The sequence below is a fragment of the Neltuma alba genome, unplaced genomic scaffold, assembly GCF_004799145.2.
Source record: "Neltuma alba isolate B1F8T4 unplaced genomic scaffold, ASM479914v2 tig00002457_pilon, whole genome shotgun sequence".
NCBI lineage: Eukaryota > Viridiplantae > Streptophyta > Magnoliopsida > Fabales > Fabaceae > Neltuma > Neltuma alba.
In genome coordinates, this window is record NW_021632867.1 from 80,784 (window position 1) to 104,402 (window position 23,619).

General features: G+C 33.4%; 2 protein-coding genes across 2 annotated transcripts; one reads left to right on the forward strand and one right to left on the reverse strand.

Moving 5' to 3' along the window:
- Nucleotides 1-11,873: 11,873 nt before the first annotated feature.
- LOC114728892 (uncharacterized) lies at nt 11,874-12,445 on the forward strand. Its single transcript, XM_028915853.1, has 2 exons — nt 11,874-12,104; nt 12,197-12,445. Exons 1-2 carry the CDS (start codon nt 11,874-11,876, stop codon nt 12,443-12,445), a joined length of 480 nt encoding a protein of 159 aa, XP_028771686.1.
- Nucleotides 12,446-21,115: 8,670 nt separating this feature from the next.
- Nucleotides 21,116-23,362, reverse strand: LOC114728903 (receptor-like protein EIX2). The gene has a single exon (XM_028915862.1). The coding sequence runs from the start codon at nt 23,360-23,362 to the stop codon at nt 21,116-21,118; it is 2,247 nt and encodes a 748-aa protein (XP_028771695.1).
- Between the last annotated feature and the right edge of the window lie 257 nt (nt 23,363-23,619).

The window sequence follows — 23,619 nt, forward strand, 5'->3', positions numbered from 1 at the left end:
TAACATACCCGTCAATCGATTTCTTGCTGAATCCAAACTATGTAATGAATGTCTATTGCACCATGATATATTAGAAATGAATCTCGGGAGGTCCCCACTGAAGTTATTGTAGGCAAGTGTTAAGCTCTTCAATGTGCATATATTTCCTAGTGATGTTGGGATTTCACCTTGGACATTATTATAGGAGAGATCAAGAACTTCAAGAGACTTCATTGTGTTTCCAAAACCATCTAGAATGAAACCGCTAAGCGAATTGTAATAGAGGTCCAGTTCATGAAGATTGAAAGTGAAGTTAGAAATCCAATAGAATATGGTTGATGATTTCAAATGATTATGAGAGAGATCAAGAAGGACAAGAGAAGTAAGGTTAGGATTGAAAGATGTGACGATAAGATTATTTGAGGAAAGGCTACAATTTGCCAGATAAAGCTCTTTAAGATTGGAGCCAAAGTTCAATGTCATTACTGACATCAATTTATTATAAGAGAGATCAAGAACAAGGAGAGAAGGAAAATAAAAATGGGAAGATAAATAATAGAGATTATGAGATGAAAGACTGCAATTTCTTAGATAAAGCTGTTGAAGGCTGGAGCTAAAGTTGAAGGGCCATTGAAATAATGATGAGTTCAAAGTTATTATAAGAGAGATCAAGCGTGACAAGAGAAGAAGAAGAATAGTTAGAAGGAGAAGCAGACAAAGGAAGGCTATGGGCATAAGAAATGCTAGAAGGAGAAGCAGACAAAGGAAGGCTATGGGCATAAGAAATGCCACATCCACTGAGTCTCAATTCTGTTAGTGTTGGCACAAGTTTACCCATCATGTGTAGCCACACCTGAGAATTGCCAACATCACTCACATAACTCAACTCAAGATTTGTTAATAAAGAGCTCTTTGATATCCACTTTGCCTCATCGTTGTTTTTGTCGACTACTGTGAGGTTAGAACCATCGCCACCAAGTCGCAAAGTGTGCAACATGGAGAGATTCCCAAGTTGATAAGGAATCACTCCAACAAGATTATTTTGTCCAAGATGAAGGTACTGCAACTTGGAAAGATTTCCCATTTGCCAAGGGATAGCTCCATCAAAGTAATTGAAACTCATATCAAGGTACTACAACTTGGAAAGCTTTCCCAATTCATTAGGAATAGTCCCAACAAAATTAGAATAAGAGAGGTTGAGATACCTTAAGTTGGTGAATGACTCTATGGACCGAGAGATGTCACTTGGGTAGAAATAATTGTTACTGAGATCCAAATGCTTCAGTTCATGCAACTCACTCAACAAAGTAATATTAATTATACCACTCAAGAGGGGTGAATCAGAACTACGAAGATCAAGAATTTGAACATGACATGTTTGGTTGCTGCAACGAACTCCTTTCCAGTTGCAACAATCTTCATCATCTCCGTCCCTCCATGTGGACAACATATGAGGGGCAAGTGGAAGAATTTCTCTTGGGTTTAGAAAATTTCAGATCTGTCCGGTTTTTCTAAAACTGCTCCGGGTTCCAGCTTTACTCCGGTTTCCAGCTCAATTGCCTGTTTAAGGCGATCAAAACGGCTCAACTCTTTCAATAGTTAAAACCATTGAAACGAGCCGATGAAGGGAGCAAGTGACACCAGACCAGTGGGACTGTCCGGTCTGGTCCAGTCCGGTCCGGCTTTCAAAACCTTGAAAAGTAGCCAAATTTAAATGAAAAATAAGTTGAAATGGGCGAAAGTAACTGTAACTAATAGTAATTAAAAAAAAAAGGTGTCGTTTCAGATTAATTAAACACTACATAAACAACAATGATCGAATCAACTATGGTGACAGTTAATTTAGTAGGTTAGAAATAATGATAAAATATCCAAATAGATGAATATAAAAGGCGAAAAAAAATGAGTAAATAAAATAATTAAAAAACTAGGTGCACAAAATAAAATAAAAAGACTATGAATGGAGATAAATCATAACAGGGGAAATGAAAATAACTAACATGCCTTTACCTGATTTTTTTTAACACGCATTTTTTTTTCATAACTCAAGCATTCATCATATTTCTTATAATAGTTCGCATTCATAACTTTTTTTTTCCCTGATGAATTCATTTCACACTTTATAAAATCCTAAGAAAGATGTTTGAGGTGAGCTGGGCTATAACCCTGACACTTTTTTTCTTTTCTCATCGCTCTTTTAAGCTGTTTTAATTATTCCACACATTTATGTTTTTGATACACTAAAAATTATTTAAAAAGTTATTGAATAGTATTAAAATACAGTACAGAAAAAACATAAAATAAAATACAGTAAATTATGTATACAAAAATCATTAAGCATGACCAACATCCATCTGTCTGATACATTCAATAAAAAATATATCAGATATGTAATAAAAAAAATCAAATATACAATTTATAAAAGGTTATTTTATTTGTAAGTTGTTAGTAATCGATGATGCGCAAGACCCGGTTCCCCGTTCGATCCCAATCCTATTTCCACTTGCATAATAATGACATGAATTGGCCGCATAGTCTTAAGATTATTTGGATAGAAACAAAATTATAATTTTTTTTCTTTTGACCAAACACAAAACCATAATTTTAAAAGTGCGTTTGTGATATATAAAATAAATATATAGAGGAGTTTGTCTAGATTTATAAAAAAGTACTTTTAAAAAATGATTTTAGGATTACCTAAACATCATCTTAGACAATAGAAATAGAGATGGGCTTAATAACTAATAGGTTTTAAAGTCGGCCAAGAAGCTTCTTTTTTCATAAACATCAAGGAAAAAAGAATAAACAGTAAGAATTGAATTGCCTCTAATTGAAAAATATTTATACCTAAAAAAATTGAAATAAAAAATAGTTAGGCACGAATTTTTAGGAAAGCAGGAGTTTCAAGCTATGTTATACTACTTCCGATCTTTAATATAATATCTTGTTTGACTTTTATTTTGGTCCTAAATATAAAACCCCAATTCATTTTGCCTCTCATATTTATACTTTTTTTTTTCAAAGTAATCCTTTAACAATAATAGTTCTAATCAATACACTTAATTAGTAAGGATATTTTAGGAAAGATAACACCTATTTAAGACAAATAACTAACTCAACTTACTTCCTTAATCTCCTCAAATTAATTAACTAGCTCTTATAATTAGGAATAGAGGTAATATATATTAGAAAAATCGACACGACAACATATAGAAATTATAGATAATGTAAGTAGTATGAAAGCCTTTTGTCCGTGAACCGTCAACTTTGGGGTTATGAAAAATTTTAAAAAATGGAGTTATAAAATTTTAACCAAAAAAAAAACAGTTTTTTGATCAACTGATAGAAAAAATATGTAAGATAAAAGAATAAAAAAATAATTAAAAATTTTTAATCTTATTTATCAATTTTTTAAATAGAGATCATTAAAATTTTCCCCCCTCAACTTCCCTCCCCTTTCCTCATGCCAAATAGAACCGTGAGTTATGTAGATTTTAATAATTTCATTCAATCTCTTTTGCTGTTGTATCAGTGTCAAACTTAATCTTCTTTTTTTAAAACCATTTTTTAACTTTTTAGCTATTTTTTCAGTTATATAAAGTTATAAACTACGAAATATATTTACAAAAATCAAACTAATTTTTATCACCCAAAAAACTAATTTTTAAAACTTAGAATGGCTTCACGAAGTTATGTACATTTATAGTGATGGTTATTTATTTCTGGGAAATATCCTTAAAGAACTTCATTAAAACATCATCTCTTGAGACTATTAATTATTTTACAAAAATATCATTTTTTTATGACTATCATGATCTTTACTATATAAGATTCCGTCTATTTATTCTCAGATATAATAAATAATAAATGAGGGGAAGAGAAAAATCACAGAAATAACAATCATCTTAATGAGCATCCAAACTAATTTCTCATTGATTCAAATTCGGATCAAAATATCCTATGTTTAGGGGAATTTTATTATCAATCATTTATCCCAATCATTTATCTCGAAACACACAGCAAGGAATTTTATTATAGTGAGAATTAATTATCAAAATGTACAAAGCACTACTAAGAGCTTGTTTGGTATGAAGGAAATAGAGTGGAGGGGAGGAGAAAAAATTTTAAGATTTAAAAAAAAATTAAAGAATTGGGGTTTTAAAATTTTAACAAAGAGAGGATGTAATATAAAAAAGTAATAAGAATTAATTAAAAGCTTCTAAACCCCTTTTTTATTTTTTTTAAATTGAGCTTATTAAAATTTTTTCTCTCATTTCTTTTTTTGAAATATTAAACGGAATCTAAATATATAGAGATCATATTACTAAAACTATTAACTAGATTTGTATGTCTTGACCACTTTTAGTTTTGCTAAAACCAAATGCAAGGCTATCTAACAGGTTTAGCACAGGAAACAGGGTAACCATACCACCAGCATCAAGCTATCTTATTCCCCTTTAGCACACAATTTGATATGAAATTCTTGTAATGAACATAATTGTAAATAAAGTACTAGCTCTGTTTCTAAATATAATATTTAGTTTGCAGTACAAATGATATGACGTAGTATATTTCAAAGCATAATATAAATTTGTCCAACTAACCACCATTTCTTGGCACATTAGTTCATCCTAATGCCAAATTGAAGGAGTACCAGATCCTGCAAGAAACAGAGTAGCATGCTAAGAGAATTCCATAAATATGATTACTTGATTGTTGTTATCTTAGTTTTCCCATAATAAATTAGTCAAGAGCCTAAAATATCATACTCAAAAAATATTTATACAATTAAGAATTAAGATTTTTACCTGGACCTCATTGCCAATTAAAATGTTTGTCTACATTGACTCTGACTCTTACTATTTTATTGTCACGTGGTAATATATAAATAAGAACATAATGAATAAAAAAGAGCAAGAGAAATTAAACGTTACCTTCTGACTAGTCTCTCCTGGTAAGGCACCCACCACATAAATTGCCACCATGACATGGACTTTGTTTGTCACTCTGCTTAGAAACCTACAATAGGTTTGTCTCCAAGTATGGTTGAAGAGTAGGGGACTGCAAACACCCAAAATCCAACAAAAAATCCCAATCCCATGCTCAAATATAATTCTTGAGAGAATAGTGAGTCATCTTCTTCATTGTGATTATCTTCGACATGTGAAAATGTTTTATCTTTTGGGCACTTTTTGCTAAGCAGCAATCCACAAAGATCAAAATTTTCTTCATAACATGAGGCATTAAAACTCTGTAACTGTGTTCCTATTGGGATTTTTTTATGGAGAGTATTGTTTGACAAATCTAACACAATGAGGCAATCAATATGAGCAAGACTTGGAGGAATTAGCCCTAATAAATCATTTTTCGACAAATGAAGAAATTCAAGTGATTTAAGATTTCTGATCTCCTTGGGTATTTTTCTACTCAATTTGTTACTTGACAAATTCCAGGAAGCCAATCCCAACAAAAACAGTAATTCTCTTGGTATTTAAATATTTTTCCTGATAGAGCATTGTTAGAGAGATTAATGCTTTTAAGAAGGAATCTTGGCCTCATAAACATGTAATCCTCACCTTTCCACATCAATGTTATATAGAATCCCAAACTATCAAAGATAATATAATACCGTGTTGTACTGATGGTGTAATAATGATAGCTCTTACTTAAATTGATGTGCTCTTGTGCTATAACAGTAAAATTTTGAAGGCAAGATGGAATTTCATTAGACAAGTTATTACGAGAGAGACCAAGGAGTCAAATTTACGTCAAGTGGCAAAGATGCCCAGGTAGATTTCCATATAAATGATTCATCATTAAGCTTAGAATTTCCAACTGTCCAAGGCTTATTCCAAATGAAGGTACTGGTCCTAACAACTTAAGGTGGAGACGTATTATATTCTGGGCACATTTTGTTGAGTGGCAATCTGCAAAGATCAAGGATTCCTTCATAAGATGAGGCATTAAAGCTCTGTAACTGTGTTCCTATTGGGATATTTCCATAGAGATGATTGTGTCACAATAACCTCAACAATAGCGGCAGTTGCCACACTCCGCATGCAACAGCTATTGTTCTTAACCCTAACAATGATTTTACTTCTCTAGGATATGAAACATTCTCCCTATCTCCATGACCCAAGACAACAAATGTGAAGAGTTGCCTAGTTGAAGTTGTCAAGGCGCTGTGTCCCATGGACCACAAGTGACAAAAGCAACATGAAGTCCCTTTAGTAGACCTAAAAATTCGTTTCGGGATCCAATGACTTACGTCAGTGCCATGACCAAGAAGTCCAGTATTATGAGTTCCGTCACCCCAAGTATATAGTTCTCCTGCCACTATAACAATGCAGGTGTGAAACTCCCCACAAGCAACAAAATCAACAGTTGTAGTAGCTAAAACTTCAACTAGACAAGGTTGAACCACATTCTTCTCAACACCATGGCCTAGACGTCCTCCAGATTCTATGCCCCAAGTAAATACTTCACCTTGCCTTGTGACTAGTGCAGCATGTTTAACATCACATGCTATATGATGTACATCTAAAATGACACTAGACTCCAGTGGCCAGGGCAAAAGCACATCTACCCTTGGACTGAACTGATTGAAAATTTTATCTACACCAACTCCCATAACATTCTCAGTAGTAACCTCCCCCCATATGTATACATCACCCAGAGCATCACAGTCATCTGGTGCGGATCCATGACTTCATGTGCTGGGGGCACTCGAAACACTAACTTGAAGGGCATCTGAACCAGATCCTCTTGCTTGCATATTTGAAGGGTCTAATGGTGAATTTGATCTTTCAGAATTGATAGACTTCAACAGTCCGAAGGGCTATGAAGCAGTCTTAGTATTAGAATTCACAGAAGCATCAGGAGATTTAATATCTAGTGTACTAACTAAACTTTCGCTTCGACAACTTGATGTCAAGTCTCTGGTATCCTGAAAGTAATTCAGCCACAAAGAATTATATATAGGTTACCATCTATTACAACATGGAAGCAATAGGCAGACTAATGCCACCAGTAGAAATACATGTAATTTGGTAAGATTTTAAGTAATTAGTCAATCTAGAGTCACAAAAATTCATATCACTGTAGAAAAGATAAAAGAGACTAATCAGAACAATCAATTGCTCATAAATCATGACAAAGAATTGCACAAGAAAGGGAACAACACTTGGCTTGAGACAAACTGTCCTATACATCCTTTCAGAGAATACAAGTTAATTCAGAATATGAAGACAGTATCTTAAAGGAAACAGTAATTCTTCCAATCATCACAAAAGTAGTAAGTTCTCTCCCTTCGTCCATCTAAGACTTTAATCCCAGGGAAAATGGTGGAATACTCCATCATTTCCAAGAAAAAGATCTATCTTCTCCCCTAGCTTATAATTCTTGGTAAAAGAGACATGACACAAGTAGAATGATATTGAACTACACAAAGGTGGATTTACATCAAGATAGAGACCCTCATCACTCCACCCATCAATTTTTGGCCACCCACCTTGGCCATAAGATATCAGAGCTTTATCTCCGCAAGTCAGTAAAGAGCGGAAGAAATCTATTAATGATAAAAGTGGAGGAAATGGAAAATAGATAATGATGTGATCGTACAAAAAATTTTAGAATTCTTCACCAACCAAATCAAGGGACCATTTTCTGTTGTTATAAATAAGGGAAAAGGACAGATAGTTCTTCTCAGGACTTAGACACCATTGAAAAATAGCCTGCCAGAAGATTGAGGAAAAGCAACCAAAGAATGACGAATGAATCTATGGAACAGTTTACAAATATCACCTAGTAATAACAACACCTGATGAGGCATTTGAATAATGTAAGATAAAATTTTAGAGATCTCACTGTTCTTTGTCCAGGAATAATTCTTAAGACAGAAGAAAGATTCAATCTTCTTTCTCCACTACTTGAAATCCAGATTAAAGATGATTCATCCTGTTGTTTTCAGATAGTTTAGTAAGCACAAAAGTAAAGAACTTAAACAAGCGTGATAATGCAAGAAACACAGAAAAGTTACAATGTACTAAAAGTTCAAGAGTCTATCAATATAACCACTGCTACATTCCTAAGACTCAGTCTCAAGATCTATGTTTAAGCTGGTTTGAACCCTTGCTAATTGAACCAAATGGTGCCGGTCAAAAAAATTGAACTAAGTGGTCATCGGATCAAATAGGGACATGATTTGCAATGCTACTTACATCAAAGTAACAAAACCCAAACAAGACATTCATTAAATATCATCCATAGTATAATTAAGACATTCATAAACATATCCCCCGCCTAAAAAAAGTCAAAGAAAATCCAATGAGAGGCCACAATAGAATACACAAACAGAAAGTCACCTCATACCACATCACTCATCAATATCAAAAAGCACAAAAGAGTAGCTATCTTGATTGTTGTCCAAGAGGGCACTTAATTAAGTAGAACATTTGAGTATTCAATAACACGATTCCAACATGAGCTTTCAGTTATGAGCCAGCTTACATTGGAAAGCCTGAACGGATAAAACTTGGGCTTTCCTTTCCAGCTATATTTAAGCAGTTGGGCACCCTTTTAAGAGGGATCAATGCCTGAAGTAAGCAGAAGTAACAGGTAATGACAGCAAAATAGTCTACAAGATATTGAAAGATGCAATTTTTGTATGTTTATCAAAGATGCTAAAAATAATCACACAAAAGAACTATCCAATTGACATGCCAGTGAATATACAGTTTGTTTTTTTGGTAGAAAAAGATAATCAGAGAAATTTTATCATTAGAAAATGGCATCCAAGGATATCTATTCTTTTAAAGAATAAGCCATTAACAATTCAGAACCAAAGTTACTCACAATACATGCTGAAGCATCCCATTGGAACACAAATGTCAGTCCCATCATATCTTATGAGACTCCTCATGTTCAATAGTAGTGATAAAGGATGAGATCATTCAATCAACCCTTCTCATTCAAAAGGGTGCGAACTTTCATTATAAATAGAACTACTTGAAATTTTACTGATCATCCATTAAGAAACAAAAAAAAAAAATCAATATGTATTCCCCCATATTTTCATTTTGGCCTTTACTCCTCCAGTCTTTCAACTAGAGTTAGCAGCAATTCCAACTTCCCTCAGTGTCCAAACAACGGAAGACACACTGATCATAATATTTTTGGCCAGGGAACCTACCTTCAACAAGAAACCCAATTACTATATTGTATTAAAACAAACCAAATAACAAATACTCCAAGCAAGCTGCAATATTTACAAGAACTAAAGCAGAAATTATAACGCATCACATTAAGTTTGTGACACACACACACACACAGAGACAGAGAGAGAGAGACCTGCTCTAAGTCACAGTGGGCATTCCCGTAGCTAGCAAGATCTGCCATTCCATGTGAAAGATTCACAGAAACACCACCACCCTCTCCGATCGCTGGATGGAGCTCCGGTCGTCATAAGCAACAAGTCCAGCCTCTTCCCTACGCTACCATCCACACCCAAACTTCGCTCTTCCTCACAAACAAAACCAGCTTCTTCTTCACTCTCAAGAATGCACGAAGCTCCGTCGATCTATTCCTTCTCACGGAAACCACATGTCCAGAAACTCCATTGACAAAATCAAGTCAGAGCAGAAACTTCTCCCACACATGAACTGGGATGGTCCAGAAAAGAAACCCAACTCTTTGACAGGCAAGAAGCTGCTTATTAGACACGTTCTGGTGGTCTACAACAGAATAGAGGTTGCAGAAAAGTATTCTGGTGAGTAATGCATGCTCCAGCGTCGGCGAACTGGCGAAGGGACTAAGGGAGAAGAGGAGACAGCGGAGAGAGAATGAGAATGCAAGAATACAACTAGTCAAAGACGAGGACAGAAGAAAATATTAAAAACACAACAAATAAATATGGAAAAGCAGAAACTAACCTAAGTGTGAGAGATGAAGGGGGTGTTTGGCTTTTTTGCCAAACCATGGTTTAACCAAACCATGGTTTGGCAAAAAATTTGCCAAACACCCCCATTTTTTTTAAAACCAAGGTTTCGGGCAAAACCTTGGTTTTGCCCAACAAAACCTCTGTTCTAGATAAGCAGGCGGGGGAAGTTTCTGAGGGACAATTATTGGCTCAACGGTTCATTCAGCTCATAGTAAAGGGAACAAGCACGCGGGGTACTCTGCATTCAGCTCACGGTGAAGATCCATTCAACCCTTTCTTCCGCCTCTTCTCTCCCATTCATCGTCGTCGCCCTCTCCGTTCAGTTCACTTGAAGATCTCAAGCTGCTCTGTTTCTGACTGGAGAAGAATCGGAGGAAAAAAGCCACCCATTCTGCCACTTCCGGTCCTGTGTCGTCGGTGAGATCTTCCCATCCCTCAGGAATATCAGTGCCGACGACGTCTTTCTCGGCTTTCCAGGACATCACCGTGCATTGGGTTTGGCTGATCGGAGCCATCCAGTTCTGATCTCTTCGCTATCAGTCCGTCTCAGGTCGCCTTGCTCGGTTCCATCTCTCATATCCTGAACTCTGATAAGCTGCCTCCGCGAACCCCAGTTATGCATTCTCTGGTCGATCTTCCAAATTTCGGTCGATTTTTTTTCCACGGTTGATTTTCGCCTCTCATTTCGATCTGTAATATATATGTGGTCTGTGGTGCTTTGAAATTACCTCCGATCGCTTATTTTCTCCCCAGTGGATTTTCACGTCTCATTTCAATCTGTAATATATATGTGCACACCTCATCTGCGGTGGTTTGAAATTACCTCCGGTCGATTTTTCCCCCCCACACAGCAGTGGTTTCACAGATAAGTTTGGATCATTGGTGGCTTCATTTTGTTTCCCCCCAGCTGTTAATTTCGGGCTGACTGTCATATATTTGGATGCTGGTTTCGTTCTGTCGTGTGTGGCTGTTTGTTCTGCAATTCTGGTAGCTGGATCTCGGTTTCGTGTATGTGTCTTTTTTCCCATATTTGTATGTTGTGCTTTGGAGACAGACCAGTCGATCATTCTATGTGTATATGGTTAGATTATGGGTGCTTGTGCTGATGAAATTATTTTTATTTCTGTAATCGAAATCCTACAAATGAGTTAACCAATTTCTATGTTTCAAATTTTGGTCAGTTAACCAACAGTATAATTAGTGGTTGAACACAAATTTTGGTCAGTTAACCGAAAAGAACTCCCTGAAATGATGGGGAAAAAAGTCATCATTAATTTTGCGATGTCAATTATTAATGAGACCTCATTTTGCTAGAAAAAAAGAACATGTGGCTATACTTATTAAAAACTATACCTGTTATATCATATCTCCTGGACTGAATGGTATGCTTTTTGGGTTGAACTTGTCATGACTGAACTGTTGTAATTGGTTGATAGCATAATGAATAAAAAAAATAGCAAGGCTTCATGGGATATAAGAGCCACAAAGATCTTTATTGACCTGTGTATTGAAGAAGTTGAAAGAGGGGGAAGAAGAGGAACTAGCATGACAAAGCTTGCTTGGACAAGTATTGAGGAGAACTTTACTACAAAGACTGGGAGGGTTTATATGAGAATCCAATTAAAGAACAAATTTGATACCTTGCGAAAGGAATGGCAGTTATGGGATAGGCTGCTCCGTGAGACAGGTTTAGGGTGGGATGCCGAAAGGAATACTGTTAGTGCCCCTGATGATTGGTGGGAGAAGAAAATAGTGGTAATCATTTAACTTTATTTGAACTTGTATTTTCTCCCATGTTAACCTTTTTTGTATAATGTATAATATTTTTGGTGTTGAATGCGCAGGAAGTTCCAGGCTATGAGAAATTTAGAGAAAGGGGCTTCAATTTCGGGCTGAATTGACTCAACTCTTTGGGTCTGTAGTTGCAACTGGACCACAGTCATGGGCACCTTCTTCCATGACACTTCCAAGCGAAGGAGTTCCTAAAGATGATATGGAAGAAGGATCTGGAGATAATGATGAAATTTTGGGGGCACCAACTGGCATAAGCGGGGAGTTTAATTTAGTCACATTCAATGACAATAGTGGAGGAAGTAGAGGCAACACTGGAATGAGACAGGAAACCATTCGTGGGGGTAGAAGCACAGGTGGCAGTCGACCTAGTAGCTCATTAGGGGTTAGAAAAAGGGTGGGTGAATCCATGAAGAAGAAACCTACTACCACTATGAAAATAGCGATGCACTAAGCAGGATAGCTCAAGCAAATGAAAATGATTCTCAGCGTGAACATGAAGAGATTTCAGAAGCACGTGCTAGGAAGTTAGAAGAAGAAGCACGTGCTTATGAGACGTCAATTGCGGGAGTCATGGAGCACCTTAATGAAGTTGATGAAATTGTTGATGATCCTGATCTGTTTGGCCGGTGCACAACACTCCTTATGGACAAGCCAGCTGCAAGGGAGATGTATGTGGCTCTGAAGAACAAGAGGGAAAAACTACTGATCTTCTTGAAGCATGCAACTAAGGATTGAGACTTCATTTGTGTTGCTTAAAAGATGACTATGATAATTTGTATCTATTTTTAGGAATGATGTAACCAGACTATTGTATTATGTGACTACTGAATTTCTGTAGGAATTAAACAACTTATTTTCTTGTTAAATGTTAAGTAATTTCATATCAGGGTTTCTGAATTTTATGTCTATGTGCACAGGACAAGACAAAAAATGGCTGATGAAATTAAAATTGCGGAAAAGTATCGTAAACGACGGAACAAACGGGTTAATCAAGTTGCAGTTGCGGTTGGTGGATACGCTTCTCTTCATTTGTGTAAAGAGCCCCAGCATACAAGTATTTATACAGGCAAGGCATGGGTAAGGGACGTTTTACAAGGCCATTCCACTCGTTGTTATAACATGTTTAGGATGGAAAGAGAAGTGTTCTTTAGTCTTTGCATAGAATTGCAACAACACGGTCTAAGGGAAACTAGAAATGTTGGGATACATGAAATGGTTGCAATGTTTTAAATACTGTTGGCCATGCGTTTAGTAGTAGGATGCAGCAAGAAAGATTTCAGCATTCAGGGGAGACAATTAGTAGACATTTTCATAATGTCTTACTGGCATGCTGTAGACTTGCTATGACCAACATCAAACCAAAAGATCCAATGTTTCAGCATTTGCATACAAAAATACGGCCCAGTGGTCGATACTGGCCCTTTTTCAAACATGCTATTGGAGCAATTGATGGAACACATATTTCATGCATTGTTGATGCAACTGAGCAAACAAAATTTATTAACCGAAAAGGAAGAGTGACGCAAAATGTAATGGCCGTTTGCGATTGGGACATGTGCTTCACTTTTGTATTGGCCGGATGGGAAGGTAGTGCGCATGATGCTCGTATATTTGACCACGCCCTCACAACTCCTTCCATGAACTTTCCTCATCCGCCTCAAGGTATATTTTAAATTCCTACAATTTATTTATGCTTAACTGTTAGGAAAAAAATTTTATTGACACCAGTCATATATTTCATGTAGGCAAATATTATTTGGTGGATGCTGGCTATCCGACGCCCATGGGATACCTTGGTCCCTACAGACGTGAACGCTACCATCTCCCTGATTTCCAAAGGTCATCTGCACTTGAAAATGACAATGAGGCGTTCAATTATTTGCACTCAAGTCTACGGAGCACTATCGAAAGAACTTTTGGAGTTTGGAAGAGTAAGTTTGCAATTTTAGAAAACATACCGAGCTATGACTTTTCAACACAGGTTCAAATTGTTTGTGCAACGATGGCCATACATAACTTCATTAGATCAACATCCATTTCTGATCCTGGTTTCATTCAGTTTGAACAAGAAGGTTCTTATGCAAAAGAAAATGATGATGATGGAGTTGGATCTTCACATATACCTTCATCAGTAGATTCTTCATCTCACATGGCTCGACTTCGTGACTCCATAAGAGATCAAATTGTTCACTACATACAAGAATAGTTATGTCCTTTTTATTTTCTCTTTTCTTTTCAGACAATGTAATGTGTTGTTAAAAAAACCTACTTGAACAAATATATTTCGTTGCAACCTCTATTATTAACACAATTAATATGAAATTTTTTTGTGTGGTTATTTAATTTTGTGAAACAAAATTATCAGATTTCATCTTTCAAATCTTTAAGAAATAATAATATTTTCTTTGGCAAAATATCATTTTCCTAAAAACATATTTATTTATTTTATTACTATATATACACACAAATTTTTTATTATTTATATTATTTATAACTTATTTATTATGTTGCCAAAATATATATTATTAATAAATTTATTACTTAAAATAAACATATATTATGAAATATATCTTATATGTAATTATCATTTAAACTTATGTCATTTTTAGTAATTTTCACATATCAAAAAGCACTTCTGACATTAATTATCCAAACACTCTCACTTTATCAGAATCACTTTTTCAGAAAATCTATTCTTTCAAAATCTATTCTCTCCAGAATCTATTCTCCAAAAACTATTCTGCAAACCATGGTTTTGCCTCATCCAAACACCCCCAAAATCATGAATTGAAGTGAGGAGAAAAATATAATTTTTGTTTTGCGACTTCTACTTAATTCTCAATTTTGATCCCTGTAGTGTGAATTTCTTTTCACATCCGTCCCAAAGATGGAATGAAAGAGAAAGACAGAAAGACTGTGGACGAAGACCGAATTCCTATTTTCGCTGAAAATGATAAAAGATTTTTGAAACCCAACGGCAGTTTTTTGTTAAATTAATAAATGCTGGGGATGGAAGCACGTAGGCACGCAGGGGACAACAAAGGAAGGGTAGTTTTAGTAATTTGAGCGGAGCAGGTTAACGGTTTTTAACAAAGAGAGAATTACTATGAAATTTTAAATAATAAATTTAATTTCTAAAAAATTGAAATCACAAGTTATCAGCATGAATGTTGTTATTCTTTATAACTCCTCGATTCTTAATAAAGTTTAAAGTAATTAATTTTTTTTAAAAAAATGATTATAATTTTTCTATTTATATATGTAATATCTACTTAATTTCTTATTAATAATTAATTTTGGTTACAGTTTAGAAAAAGTTAGTATCATCTCTATATTTAATTTTTTTCATGATTTAATTAAATATTTAAAAGAAGTAGTAATAAAAATATTATATTTTTATAAGAGAGATTAACTAATTTGATTCTAATTTAATTCTCGAACTTTAAATTCTTTTCAACCCAATATCCATAATTTTACCTCCATATAATTCAAAGCATAAGCTAAAAGGATGATTAATAGCGTGCGCGCGCACACTGTGTAAACTGCTATTAGAGTTACCCACTATTTCTAATAAAAGGAAAAAGGACTTATCTAATTTTGAGAGACTACTATTTTTTCTATTTTAAACAGGTCTTAAATTTTACTTTTTTTTCCTAAATATTTGTTATAATACTAACTTTTTCAAGTACAATTAGTGCATACTTGTCTCCAAAAGTAACAATTGTAGATATAATTAGTACTAATTTTTAAGCTAATTTAAAGTGAAAAAATAATTTTTACATGATACATTATTGATTTGAGTATCTCTTTAATTAGATGGTTTAATATTATATAATTCGGAGGGTTAATTGGAAGGAGTGATTGGGACCAAATAAGATACTGGTGGTGGCCCTTAGACCGTGCAGCTTGGCAAATGATGAACAATATAAGAGGCAGTAAAGGACCATAGGGAGAATATTAAGGGCATAGTAGCTTTGGTTTAAAGCATTAATAATTAAAATACCATCACTTTCTAATCTTAGGCACATCCCGTCGCCCAATTAAAATATATCTGAGTTTGATTTTCTCATCAAAGAATAATTTTGATATTAAATTATTTTTTCTTAAAACCCGATGTCTTTAGCTACATTGCTTCATCCACTGTTACTAATAGGGCTGGACGTTAATTTATCTTACCTCATATATTTATAATTTTTTCCAAGCTAACTTAGTTGATAATTTATAAAATGATACATAATATTATACTCCCTCCGTTTCTTATTATAAGAGACAAATAACTAAATTACGTTGATAAAAAAAACAGTTAAAATTAGTTGAGGATAATTAATGTGTAAAAAGTATAATATTTTTTCCAATAATGCCCCTATTAATAAGGAGAGAGAGTATGAGAGAGAACAATTAAATTAATAAAAGAAAGAAAAGTGGGAGGGAGAGAGAGTATGAGTTGGAGATAAAATAAATAGGGGTAAAATAGGAAATCAATACAAAAAACTAGAGACAACTTTTAAGTGTCTCTTATATATGGGAACATACCATAAGTATCAAATGTCTCTTATAATAAGGAACGGAGGGAGTATAATGTAAGTTATTTTAAGGTGATCATATCACATTTTTTATAATATACTTAAATTAGTTAAGTGCTTCTTATGTTAAGAATCAAATGAATTATATTTTTCATAAAATACATTTATATAATACTCCTCTAATTCTTAATATAGAATTTAATTAGAGAGTTGATGTTTGATCTTATATATAAAACTTATTTTACATATTTATTAATTTTTTTTAAATAACCCCATTGATATTTTTCTAATAATAACCAAGTAGGAAAGAAGGAAAGGATTAAGAAAGATACTTAGAGTATTTTAGAAAAAAATATCATATTAATTAATTTAATTAACATCTTTAATCTACTCAAATTTAGTTTTTATATTAATTATATAGCCGATAAAATACTCTCAAATCACCTGTGATTTGATGATGTTGAGGAGAAGCACAGTGGCCTTTATTTCAATATCATTATATCATGATTTAATAATTAATACTGCCTCTTATTTTTAATATAAAAACTCATTTGATTTTTATTTTGGTTTTAATTATAAGACTCTAATTTATTTTGTCTTTTATATTTGTCTATTTTTTTCAAAGTAATCCTTATAATAATAATAGTTCTAACCAATATACTTGATTAGTAAAGATATTTTAAAAAAGATAACACATATTTATTACAAGTGACTAACTTAATTAGTTTTTTTAATTTACTTAAATTAGTCAACTAACTCTCATATTAAGAATCAGAGGTAATGTCTCTCAATTGAAAAATCCAAATCCATCATATTAAACAATGAATTATCTTACGTCGGATTTTAAATCGTTTGAGTTCAATTACCAAAGATCAACCCAACATTCATCTAACTGGGCACTGGCTTCAATTTTTCTTGGGAAACGCTTGGGATCACGTCTGAATTATTATTTTGATTATATTTAAATGGTTTCAGTTTTATTTTATTTTTGTTTATTTACATGTTTTTTAATTTAATTTTCTAGTATCAGACTGCTAGACTGGATTTAAGTATTACCAGAGCTAATTTAGGATAGCTTCCTTGGTGGTTATTCTTATCTTTCGATTTATGATCATCATTGTCATCTTTAATTTGTCTTTAAAAGTAGTTTTTACAATGAGAACACACAACAGGCACACAAGATAAATAATTTTAATTTAAATGTTTAAATTTTACAATGAGAATACAGAGAATGTTCAGTCCAAAATGTGGCGTTTGGATAATGTTAAATGTTTAAAACGACAATCATTTATGATACAGCAACAGATAACCTGAAGAAAATTATAGATTTTGGTATTTCTTTACTTATTTTTTTACATTTATCATCTCATCAGAAAAGGAGTAATAATAAAAATAATATTTGTAAGTTTGATAAAGACGTGAAACTATAAGTCTTCCTCCCAGCCAATAGCTTTTTCCTCACTTTAAATTTATTAAATTAAATAATACCTCCAGTCCGTTTCAAGCTACCTTACCCAACGGTTCATATCTTTTCGTTGGGAAATAGTTAGCTACGCTTTATTTTCAATGTTATCATTATCATCATCATCATCATCATCATTATTATTAAAATGAGGAAAGAAATTTAATCACAGGAAAATGAATATTGTAGATATGGTGGGAGAAAATTGATTTTCCAAAAAATAAAAATAATTGTTAAATAATAATTTTAAGTATTATTAATTTCTTATTTAATCTATGCCTTTTTTGATTAAATTAATCGACTTAACGATACAGATAATGGTGCAAATATCCCAATAGATGAAAATACGAGGCCCAAGATGGGTAAATTAAGCAATAAATACGTATTTTTGTCCAAAAATGAAACTTTAAAAAGGCGTGTAATATAAAATAAAAAGGTTATTTCCACGGAAAAAAAAGAGGTTACGAATGTAAGTAAATAATAATGTGGGAAATTGTTGGGGACAAAAATAAGAAAAAATTGTAAAAATGACCTCAAAAATAGAAAAATTATAAACAAGGACCCATTACAATATTAGTATTGGTTTTGATAATAATTGATAAGTAAATGGTAACAATTTTGTTGAACAGGTCCTTGTATGCGATTTTCTTAAAAAATAATGAAGGAAATAATAATAATAATAATAATAATAATAATAATAATAAGGACCCGGAGAATTTGGTACAATATTTGAGGAGTAGGCAGCGAAAATGCGTGTAAAATTCTCGATACAGATAATAAGAAGGACCCGGAGAATTTGGTACGATATTTGAGGAGTGGGTAGTGAAAAAGTGAGTAAAATTCTCAATACAGGAGGAAAAGAAAAGTTTAGAATGATGCAATCAGCTTAAAAAAACGATCCTTAATATAAAATATTTAATTAATTTGATTAGATTAAAGAAGTTAGGTAAGTTAGTTAATTATAAGAAATAGGATATGTTTTTTCTAAAACACCATAATCATCTTTTTTAATATCCTCCCTCCCTCTTTTACTTGATTATAATTAAGAGAACATCAATAGGGGTAATTTAGGAAAAAATGATAAATATGAGGAATAGATCTTATATTTAGGAATAAGATATACTCAATAATTAGATTTTATATTAAGGACATGAGGAGTACAATATAATACTGTATCTCTAATCTTAAATATAAAAATTCAATTAATTTATTTCCTGCATTTATTTATTTTTTGAAAATTACATAGGTTAAATGGTTTTCATTTTAATACACATGATTAATAAAATATTTTAAAAATAATATTTATTAATAAATAACTTAATTAATTTTTTTAATATTTAAAATTAGTTATCTATTTCTAATATTTATATTAAAAATCATAAGTACTATTTTAAATATTTATATAAGTGCAGGGTGTTCTACTTCCAATTCTGAAACTCCAAAGGCTTGCCTTGCGCAGAAGAAACCAAAATTGCATGGAGAATCCCACAATCACAATCCTTTCTATGTTTGTGGGCTCCATCCTTTTCTTTTCCTATATAAAAGCACTGTGCTCGCACAATCTTAGTTGTTATTAAATTGTTGAGAACCAAGTACCTTGAGGCGTGGATTTTATACCTCAAAGTAGTAAAAAATGAAGTGTGTGGCTCTCTTTTGAGAAAATGTTTCAAATTGCCCGTACCAAAAATAATTATTGTTGAATTAATGTTATTTAATGTTTTATGAATGAGTGTGAATAACAAAACTTGCCATAAATTTTGTTTTTTGATATATTGATGATGACCCTATTATATTAGAATCAATGCTTATATCATAGGTTTTGGGTTTACTAGGTGTGAATGCAGATTTGAGTAATTTCACTAAATCTCTTTGATTGTAGTCAACAACAACAACAACAACAACAAACCTTATCCCACTAGGTGGGGTCGGCTACATGAATCACACGACGCCATCGTGCTCAACAATCCAATCTTTGATTGTAGTATTAGTGTTAAACATTTTTTTTAAAAAATGGCTATTTTTTAAGTTTACAAATGTTAAGAAAAATCACACTACTTTTTAAAATTAATAATTGCTTTATGAAGTTATTTTTACTTAAGAGTCGAACTAGTGTATTTTTGAGAAATATTCTTAAAGAACAAGCATTCGAGTATCATCTCTTGAGTTGTGTGAACCTAGAAATCTAAGAAAAAGTTTAATTATGTCAAAAAATATTTTTCTTTATTTCTATGACTTTGCATGGTTAAATTTCTATGAAATATGAGGTTATCCTTAAATATAATTTTAAAAATAACAAATAAAACAAGTGAAGAGAGACAGAGGGAGCACGATCATTTATCCTGGTTTAGACCAATATGTCCTACGTCCAGTCCCCAAGCACAAAGCAAGGGATATTTATCATAGGGGGTAATTATTATAACATACAAAGCAATCCAAACATTGACTCTGTTTATCTATACTACTTTTTATTGTTGTTTTCTGTAAGCTTCCTAAAGCTAAAAATACAAGGTTGTCTAACATGTCTAGATCCCAAGTTTTAAAACTTTTCTCTTCAATATTATGCGATTTAAGCAGAGGAAGAGTATCTCAAATACAAAAGAGAACTCACGCAGAACAATCTGCACATCAAAAAATAATAGCTTTGAAATATTTAACTTCATTGTTCTGGATATTCGTCCCTCAAAAAGTTTTAAAACTGTTGGACAAGACCTTCCTTTGTACACACCGATTTGTTCAGCGATCAAAGGTATCAGTCTTCAATGCCTTGTCACAACTCAATCAACCCAATATGTAAGTTCTAATTCATGACATTAAGGACCTCATATTTTCTTCCTCCGCAGAATTATTTGGTCAATACCACATGGCCATATCAATACAAAGCCAATAGATAGATAATTCAAAAGGAATATCATTTCGAAACTTATAATGTTATGCTGGAGTTATATATATATATATATATATATATATCCCCAGTTAGCATGCAACAGAAAATATTTAAAGGGCAATAAGAAGAACATAACTAGTTCGATGAAATGCTAGTAGAGAACATTATCATAAGTACAATATATTTCAAATCATAACATAAATCAGTGCAACAAACCATCATTACTTGGATTATGACTACATCCAATGCCAAACTGTAGGGCAAACAGATCCTGTAAAAAACAAAGTAGCATGTCAAGCATTCCCAAGTAATTACATAGATAATATTGATTTTTATTATCTTAGTTTTCCCATAAGTTAGTCAAAAGCCTAATACTCATACAACGTCTGAGTTTGATTTTTATTTGAACATCATTACCATTTTAAAATGTTTGTCTATATTAACATAGACTCTAGTAATTTACCATCACATGGTTATCATAAGTGTTGAATGGGAGGAAGAACAACAAGAGAAAAATATAAATCATTACCTTGTTGCTAGTCTCTGATGGTGAGGTATTTAACCACATAAACTACGAGAATGACATGGACTTTGTCTGTTACTGTGTTCATAAATCGATAATAGACTTGTCTCCAAGTTCGGTTGAAGAGCAACGGTCCTACAACGGCCCAGAATCCAACAACAAATCCCAATCCAATGCTCAAGTAAAATTCTTGAGAGAACAATGAGGCCTCTTCTTCTTCATTGTGATTCGCTTCTTGAGGTGGAGGTGTATTATCCTCTGGGCACATCGTGTTGAGTGGTGATCCACAAAGATCAAGGTTTCCTTCATAAGATGAGGCATTAAAGCTCTGCAACTGTGTTCCTGTTGGGATTTTTCCACAGAGATGATTGTTTGACAAGTCTAATACACTGAGGCGATCAATATTAGCAAGGCTTGAAGGAATTGAGCCTGATAATTTATTGTTTGACATATCAAGAAATTCTAGTGATTCTAGATTCCCAATATTTATAGGTATCTCTCCACTTAGCTGGTTTCTTGATAGATTTAGGGAAACCAATCCTAACAAAGACACAAGTTCTCTTGGTATTTCTCCTGATAGAGCATTGCTAGAGAGATCAATGCTTCTAAGAAAGAGTTCTGGCCTCATATACTTGTAATCCTCACCTTTCCACATCAATGTTATATAGAATTCCAAACCATCAAGGTATTGATAAGGCCCTATTTTATTGGTCATATAATAATGATAGCTTGTGCTTAAATTGATATGCTCTTGTGCCATAACAGCAAAATTTTCAAGGCATGATGGAACTTCATTGGACAAGTTATTACGAGAGAGATCTAAGAGTCGAATTTGTGTTAAGTGGCAAAGATGTACGGGTAGACTTCCATTTAAATGATTCATCCGTAAACTTAGGATTTGCAATTGTTCAAGGCTTACCCCAATCCATGAAGGTATTCGTCCTGACAACTTATTTTCTGACACATCCAATAATACTAACTTGGAGCAATTGGCCAAAGACAAAGGAAGTTCTCCAGTCAAGCTATTGTTTCTTAAAACCATAGCCTCCATATTAACAAGGCTTCCTATAGAGGATGGGATCTCTCCTGACAAATTATTATTGCTCATGTCAACAAATTTTAACGTGTTTTGTTGGCTCCAACACTTAGGTAGATGCCCTGTTAGTTGATTGTTTGAGAGGTCTAAAATGACAATGCCCCCACCTTCAGTTTGGCCACATACAAGTTGAATCAAATTTGAGAATTTATTTTTAGAAAGATAAAGTTCTGACACTTTTGAAAGAAATGATGGAGGTGCACCTTTAAAGTTGTTTGAAGTCAAAATTATTTGTGCGCCTTGATAAAGCTTGAGTGGCAAGTTTGGGATTTCACCAGAAAAGTTGTTGAATGAGATATTCACGTGATCTATATTTTTCAATAGTGGCCAAAACCATTCTGGGATAGATCCTGAAAGCCCGCCATCAGAAATATCCAAAGTGGATAAATGATGTTGATTACGAAGCCAGTTTGGAAAATTAGGACCTATCTTGCAAGAAGCCATCTCCATAAGTAGTAACTGAGAAGGGGGAATCCAACTGGCGCTAATGTTCAAGGTCAATGGATTGCCAGACAATGATAAGCTCACCAAATTAGAAAGATTTTTGAAATGAGATTCGGTGATTACACCTCCCAAATTGTTCCCATCTAAATACAATCCTACCAATTGAGACATCAATCCAATGCTTTCAGGTATTTTTCCTTCTAATTGGTTATCAGAGAGAGACAGATCTTGCAAAAAGGAAAAACCCAAAAGATTTGGTAACATGCCCGTCAATCGATTTCTTGCTAAATCCAGACTCTGTAATGAATGTCTATTGCACCATGATATATTAGAAATGAATCCCGCGAGGTCCCCACTGAAGTTATTGTCGACAAGTGTTAAGCTCTGCAATGTGCATATATTTCCTAGTGATGTTGGGATTTCACCTTGGAGATTATTATAGGAGAGATCAAGAACTTCAAGAGACTTCATTGTGTTTCCAAAACCATTTGGAATGGAACCGTTGAGTGAATTGTCACCGAGGTGCAGTTCATGAAGATTGAAAGTGAAGTTGGAAATCCAATAGAATATGGCTGATGATTTCAAATGATTATCAGAGAGATCAAGAAGGACAAGAGAAGTAAGGTTAGGATTGAAAGATGTGAAGATAATATTATTTGATGAAAGGCTACAATTTTCCAAATAAAGCTCTTGAAGATTGGAGCCAAAGTTCAACGTCATTACTGACATCAATTTATTATAAGAGAGATCAAGAACAAGGAGAGAAGGAAAATGAAAATGGGAAGATAAATAATAGAGATTATGAGATGAAAGACTGCAATTTCTTAGATAAAGCTGTTGAAGGCTGGAGCTAAAGTTGAAGGGCCATTGAAATAATGATGAGTTCAAGTTATTAAGAGAGATCAAGGGTGACAAGAGAAGAAGAATAGTTGGAAGGAGAAGTAAAAGAGGAAGGCTATGGGCATAAGAAATGCCAC